General features: G+C 40.6%; 2 protein-coding genes across 2 annotated transcripts; both read right to left on the reverse strand.

Annotated features, from left to right (window-relative positions):
- Positions 1-898: 898 nt before the first annotated feature.
- On the reverse strand, positions 899-1,797 carry LOC137733373 (LOB domain-containing protein 1-like). Its single transcript, XM_068472526.1, has 2 exons — positions 1,605-1,797; positions 899-1,425 (listed from the first exon to the last, which is right to left on the reverse strand). The coding sequence occupies exons 1-2, from the start codon at positions 1,785-1,787 to the stop codon at positions 1,090-1,092; spliced, it is 519 nt and encodes a 172-aa protein (XP_068328627.1). The 5' UTR covers positions 1,788-1,797; the 3' UTR covers positions 899-1,089.
- Positions 1,798-2,752: 955 nt separating this feature from the next.
- On the reverse strand, positions 2,753-5,889 carry LOC137735543 (protein KINESIN LIGHT CHAIN-RELATED 1-like). The gene is made up of 3 exons (XM_068474969.1): positions 5,169-5,889; positions 3,456-4,364; positions 2,753-3,166 (listed from the first exon to the last, which is right to left on the reverse strand). Exons 1-3 carry the CDS (start codon positions 5,762-5,764, stop codon positions 2,932-2,934), a joined length of 1,740 nt encoding a protein of 579 aa, XP_068331070.1. The 5' UTR covers positions 5,765-5,889; the 3' UTR covers positions 2,753-2,931.
- Between the last annotated feature and the right edge of the window lie 1,158 nt (positions 5,890-7,047).

A 7,047-nucleotide genomic window follows, 5' to 3' on the forward strand; every position in this document is an offset into this window, starting at 1 on the left:
GAAGTGGTGGGTAAGGTCCATGGCGGTGGTAGGGGTTGGGGAGGCGGAAGGTGTGTCTAAGTCCGGCATTGGGTTTTTGGGGTCTGATGAACGAGTGGGCGAGTGAAAATAGAAAGAAAAGGGAAGAAGGAAGAGAGCAGACGTTGATTGTGGCGTGAAAGTAACGATGTCATGCAAGCAAAAACGACAGTTGAAAATTTGCAATTTGCAACAACATTTCAACCAGGCAAAATTACTAAAATGGCCTTCGTGTCCAATTCGAATCCAACTTAAAGTATATTGAAAAATGTATCAAATTCAAATATTCATTCATAAAATTAAAAAGAAAACGTTACTTTCGCTGAAAGCATCCCTTTTCATTCGATTTGCATGGGTTAAGCATGACAATAGCGTTCATACTAACGTTGTTACCCATTACATTCAAATGGGTAAGGTTGAATCATGTCATTTTTTCTTGAAGTTTTCCAATTACTGATTAGCTTACTCTAAACCCTAAGCTCTAAAACTTCATACGAGGTTTTATTTTTGTATATACCAAGGATTTAATTAGTTTACCTCTAGAAATTACTTTTTCTTTGATTCAATCCATGTTCCTCATTTGCTCCTTTGAGGACTTTGATTGGAAATTTGAGTACCAAAGTGTATTTCCAGTCTTCCATGCCCATCTTACTTTGAAAATGTGTGGAAAAAGCCATCAACTTAACAGATTGGCATATTGTTAGGCAAATGCAGTTTTCAGTCTCATGTTTGTACATTCTTTTCCAATAGAACCAATATCAACAAGCTGTTTTTAGTCAACAAATTGGTTAACACCAAGAAAATGGAATCCCATTGAATACTACTGTTCTTGTTAAGCACTCAATTTCCCGAACAAGAAGTCTTGAGTTCAATTTTCCTTGCAATCAAAGTTCTAAAATTGGTTCTCCTCTCCACATTATTGGTTGTACATAAAAATAAAGGGCTTTACATATTATACAGGCATAATTGCATATACATATATATTTCACAAACTTCTCCATTGTCGACGCCCCTTAGACCTGATTTTCACTACACCGGACATTTTCTATGCTATCAATCAAGTTTGTCAGTTCATATGCGCTCTTGCCGCCGTTCATCCCTGGGCTCTAAATCCCATACAGTATCCTCTTGCACTTTGGAACTTTCACCAAACATTGGGTCATGCATGTCGGAGAACAAATCAGGGGAATGAACATTGTTCATAAGAATGCCCAGCAACTGGTCTCTCTGTTGTTGCAACTCCAAGACTTGAGATTTTATTGTCTCCAATTGGGATCTGAGTTCTTCAATCATCTTCTGCAAATGAAAAATAGCTGCAGTGCTGCCATAGACGGGGTCTCTAATTCTTGCTGTTGCTTCGTAAACTATAGATTTTACTGCATCTTCCCTTCTTGTCTCTTCCACCATCTATCACATAAAAGAATAAAAAATGAACACATCTTTTGACTATTTAGTTCGTGCAAACAATTGTTGTCCATGAAATTTGAGCTTCCTCGACCAAAGAAAGTAGAGACTCGGTGCTACTAGACCAAATGCAGATAATCATAATTAGATACCATAAAAGTACATGAGCAAGCTCTACTAACCTGAATCATTTTGATAACATTGCTAGCACCAAAAACTCTATGGACACCAGCAAACTTGTCAATCTCCTCAATTGGGAAATATGGTGCAAGTGAGCAGTTGATGTCACATCTTCGGCGTAGCATCCGGCAGGCTGCACACGGTTGATGAACCCTAGCGTGCATTGGCGTTATTCGGGCGTCCATTTTTCGGTAGTTCAATCGATCTGTATGTTCATTTGAAGCTGTCCCAGTTTGTGTATATATAGAGAGAAGAGAGCTTAACAGTTCAACAAGATATTGACAGGAACGTAACAGGTTGTTTGTTGGGTGCAAAAATTCAAAGGTTACATGAAGACAGTTTAAGCTAATCATGGTTGAAAATTGTGATACCTCACTGTTGGGACAGTGGACCTAACAGTGAACCCATACGTTACTTGTCGGAAAATGATAATCACACACTATTTTTCACTTTCTACAGATTTCTCTTTATTTTTTATCGTGCAGTTAAATAGATCAAATTAAAGCAACGAAGATGATTAAACAAGGGCGAGTAGAGGGAGAAAAATAGTTTGTGATTATCATTTCTCTATTTTTTATTTCATTAAGAAAAGTCATGTTTGGTAATACTCAACCTTTTTTTTATTTTTTTTATTTTTTTTCTAACCAGTTTTCCTACCAGATTTTTTTTTAATTAAGTTCTGGAAGAACGCCAAATACTGCAGCATTCTTGAAGAAAATTATGTTTACATTTTCCAAAGAAAATAAGGGTCATAACTAAATACTCTTAAGAATCAACTTCTATGTCTTTTTGGACTACGGTTAGACTACAACCCCACAAGAAAGTTCCTTGAAATTGGACATTTGGACATTCAACCAGTCCATTTAGTTCTGGTATTCACCTAAAAGCCAACCCTACCTTGTCGAGAGACTCTGGCATATAACTGGAGATATATTTGTGTTCCTAGCACTCATTACGTGACAAGTGGGATTTTATCTCCAATGACACCCGAGTTTTTCTCGAGTCTTGAGTCTTGAGCAGTGGGAACTCACATGTAGTGACAAATTCAACCATGATCGTAAGAAAGGAATAATCTGTAACTTAAATGAAATTCTCCTACTTTATTTGCAGCAGAGGAAACAATAACGAAAACAGCACAACAAAAAGGTGCAAACGCATGACACAAATAATACTCAAAATTAAAGAAGCATCCAGGAAACAAAGTGAATCAGCAAAAGAAATACAACTGAAAAGCAAGTGGAAATTGAATAGCTTGACTATTCTAACACAGCGATATCTACAAAAATTGCAGCAAGGGAAGCAAGAGCCGGGGAAGAGATGTGTTATCGGTCAAGTTTCGTATCCAAATCCAGACTGCCTCTTCGATCCTTCCTCCTTCGTCCTTTGGGAGTTGGAATGGAGGAGATTTTCAAGTGATTTTCCTTTTCTGTTCCTAGCCCTTCCTGCTTCTTTCAAGAGATGAGCTAGCCTTTTCTTCTCGTCGTCAAAATCTGGATTTGCCGTACCAAGCTTCTCTTCCTTCACCTTTAAGACATGCTCTAATATCTCAATTGCAGCTTCTACTCTGTAATAAATGAGAAGTTCAAGTTCAAAGGAAGAACTCAACTATATCAGCTTCTACAGAACTCAAACATCTAAGCTATTTGGATCAAAAATGTTTGTATAAATAATAACTTGCCATCAAACGAGACAAAATTTATTGTAAATATTAAAGGTGAGATGGTCCCAAGTCCCCACTCGGACATAGATGTCCACCTAAATACTTCTGTATCAAATCAAATAACAGAGAAACCAAAGTATTTACAAAGCTTAAGAAATCTTTGTAGCTTAAATGGATGTCAAAGATGAGTTACCTTCCCATGGCATCATAAGTTGCTGCAAGGTTGCTATATACTCCAAGCGTATCGGGATGACAAAGGCCACACTCCTGCTCCAGTATCTCCTTTGCTTCTTCAAAAAGTTGAGCGGCCTCATCTAACTTGTACAACTGCACACTAGCCAACCCCATCTGGTTCAACACAACACCAAAATAGGCGGATTTCCTCTCCCTGCTAGCCCGAAGCTTTGATAGAGCACTCTCAAAAGACCTCCAAGCCTCCCCATACCTCCCGACCATGTAGAAGATAACACCCATCTGTGCTTCTATTCCTGCGATAGTGCTCCTCTGTGCAGGTGTATCATCTAATGACTTCATTGCCTTCTGCAAGAGATTCAGTGCCTCCTCAGGCTCATTGACATCTTCATAGATGGCTGCGATTTCAGTCAAACCGCTAGCAAGTTCCTCAGATGTGATTCCAGGCGAAGGTTTTGCATATATCCTCAAAGCATTCTCACAGTAGGATTTAGACTCTCTTAACTTCCCTGTCTTGCAATACAGGTCAGCAAGGCGAATAAAGACTGATGCTACTGAAGGGTGATTTTCGCCCCTCATGCATTTCAAGACAGTAAGTGCCTTCTGGTAGGAGAAAACAGCGTCATCAAAGCGGCAAAGAGACAAGTAAATATCGCCAATGCCCATGTCAATAGTGGCAACCTCATTGTCCTGTCCGTTGGCAATCATTATCATGCTTGCAAGGACAAGGTGCTCAAGTGCAGATTCGGAATCTCCTTTTGCCTCATAAATGAGAGCCATGAGGCGCCGGTCAGCAGCCTCTTCAACAGATGCAGGCGAGTTACGCTCCCTGCGAATTTCAAGCGTCTTCTTACAGTAGTGCTCTGCCTCATCAAATTGCATTACTTGGACATGTGCTTCTGCTAGGTACCTGCCATTTCCAATGTCATTTCACAAGCAAGGCAGTTATGTTTGTGTTTCCAGCAACTTTTTACAGTGCTTAAAATTCCAATTTTTTTGGTTTTGTTAATAGAATTTTACATTGCATAGGCAAGTTCTAAGAGGATAAATCTATCAATACACATAACACAAAGAAATTTTTGCCCACATCCATAAGTTATCAACGCAATGTAAGTGGTTGATAGCCGTTGATTCATGCCACATCCTACACTATCGATCAATTGTTAGCAATCACCACTATCAACCTATGAGAAATGCTAAGAGCAGTCACCACGGGCGAGTGAACAACTCCACCGTAATACATGTACCAACGGTTGTGAGTTGTTCAAACATGCCTACATATGTATCAACCGTTGGGAGTCGCCCACTCGCACGCGTGGGAGACTGACCAAAGCACAATGTACATCCTACACTAATCAATTATTCAACAATGTTGTAAAATTAACATTGAAAAGCAGACATTCCAATGCACCAACCAAATAACAATACTTGGCTGCTGAAAATTCAATAGTGACTCTTGCTTTTATCCAATTAGATTTGGATATGTGTCCAAATAATTGAAATTGTAAACACAAATTGGACATATATTTAAATTTGATTTGGCGAAAGCAGGAATAACTGTTGAATTTTCAGCAGCTAAGTATTATTACTAACAAAATCCACCCAAATCATGTGGGTCCACAACTAATGGCGCAATGTAGCAGTTTACAGCATCACTAGCTAAAATGAGCCTGTAGAACTGAACAAACAGATAAAGAGAGAAGCTTTTCTTTACCTGCAAGTTTCTGCAACTCTCGAATCCGACTCACCCAGAGTCTCCTTTTGGATCTTCAAACCCGACCCGTAACATAAAATAGACTGCTCAAGCTGTCCCATCATCGAATACGTGTCACCCAGCTGCATGTACCCCGAGAACTTTGCCAGCGCATGGTCCGCTCCATTTTCCGGATCTGACACCTCAATGGATTGTTCCAAGACCCGCACCGCCTCCTCAAACCGGCCCAAATTACAATATATTGCCGCCACTACGTGCAAGCTCATAGCCAGGCCAAGACCAGAACCCGAACACCGCTCAAATGACTTGGACGCTCGAATGGCGTAGTCCAAGGCCTTGTTCGGGTTCTCACCCGACCCGATAGTGTCCCGGGCGAGCTTCAGCAAAAAGGGACCCAGATCCGGGTTGTCGAGCGAGGTCTCGTCGATGGGTAGCTTCTCTGGGGCCCTTTTTATGGCGGGTCTGGTCCGTGTGGTCGTAAGTGATGGGGTTTTGGTGCCATTGGAGTGCTCTGTTCTGTGGGTCGGGTCGGGTACGAAAATAGGCGGCGAAGGTGCTCCAAGAAGCGAGCTTTTGGGTGAGACTAAGCCTGGCATGGCTGAAAAACTGAGATACCCAGAATCCAATTCGATAAATTCAAGGTGAAAATCGGTATATTTCAAGTGCCCACAACTTAATTTAGCAGAATTTTAACAAATGTGGAGAGAAATAGCTGCGGAAATGAAGAATTTCAATTGTGTTTCTGTTTCTGGATTACACAGAAGTAGGGATAAGGTGTAGGTGAAAACTTGAATTTGGTTCAGTGTTGCAGAGAGGAGAGAGAGTTAATGAGGGTAGGGATGTAGAGTTGCTTGGAAGAGACACCTAATGATGGAGGAATTGGGGTTGGAGTGCTTTAATTTGATGATCAGCTTTAAAACGAAAAAGGAGAAAGGGGACCAGCGGAGATACGAAATCCATTGCAGTATTTTCCTTTTTTCCTTTTTCTTCACTTCGTTCTGCGCTGTCTTTCTTTGCTTTGCTTCTTCTGTAATTTTCCTCCGCTCTGCTGACTGCAAGAGAGAGAGAGAGAGAGAGAGAGAGAGAGAGAGAGTTGGAGAAGGCCGAGCTTTGCAGCCACCAACCGCAACCTCCCCAACAACCCTAGCTTTGCAGCCACCAACCCCAACCTCCCTCACCATTCATGTCAGCTGCAAATGCTCACCGGCGGCAAAGATTTCTTTTGTTTTCATCGCTCTCTCGTCCTTTCTCTCGTCGGAAAAGTCGTATCAGGTTTCGTAATTGTCACTTTGCATCGTTTCATATCTCCGCCTTTCTCCTTGTCGTCGCGTCGTTTCCGATTTTAACTGTAGGAGCAATCGATTATATATCCTCCTTGCAGAGATCACGATCTAATGCGGGGTCGAAAGAGAGAACAAGGACAAGGAGTGACAGATAGAGAATGGAAAGGAAGCATAGCCTGCGGAGAAGTGACGGTGGCGATAGGCTCGTATGGTTGTCGGAATTTTATTTCACTCTTGGTGTCTGTAAATCTTTTTTTCATAGTGTTTTAATTAATTTTATGAAAAGTTAATTGATTAAGGACTTAAAACTTAATAAATTGTCATTCCAAATTAGTTTCAATTTTTTTACACATTTCAACTAAGTATCCAATGTCACGTTTCGATCCTGATATACGTCTAAGATTGACACGTGATGACACCAAATTCTTGTTTATCTATCATGTTTCGCCTTCGAGACATGACCAAAACACAATCAATGATTTAACCACGCATTCATTTCCATTTATTTCGTGGTTAACTTTAGCGTTAGACTGCCTACGTACCTTAAGAAGGAATCAAGTCATTCATAGTTCACCATTCACTACACTTCGACATTT

The sequence above is a fragment of the Pyrus communis genome, chromosome 5 (assembly GCF_963583255.1).
Source record: "Pyrus communis chromosome 5, drPyrComm1.1, whole genome shotgun sequence".
Lineage (NCBI taxonomy): Eukaryota > Viridiplantae > Streptophyta > Magnoliopsida > Rosales > Rosaceae > Pyrus > Pyrus communis.

Excerpts from the sequence above, each read along its gene's own strand:
- LOC137733373 (XM_068472526.1), bottom strand. The coding sequence starts at position 1,787 with ATGGACGCCCGAATAACGCCAATGCACGCTAGGGTTCATCAACCGTGT. Across the intron at positions 1,426-1,604 it reads ATGTTATCAAAATGATTCAG|ATGGTGGAAGAGACAAGAAG; the intron begins GTTAGTAGAGCT and ends TTTATGTGATAG.
- LOC137735543 (XM_068474969.1), bottom strand. The coding sequence starts at position 5,764 with ATGCCAGGCTTAGTCTCACCCAAAAGCTCGCTTCTTGGAGCACCTTCG. Across the intron at positions 4,365-5,168 it reads AGAGTTGCAGAAACTTGCAG|GTACCTAGCAGAAGCACATG; the intron begins GTAAAGAAAAGC and ends TGGAAATGGCAG. Across the intron at positions 3,167-3,455 it reads ACTTATGATGCCATGGGAAG|AGTAGAAGCTGCAATTGAGA; the intron begins GTAACTCATCTT and ends CATTTATTACAG.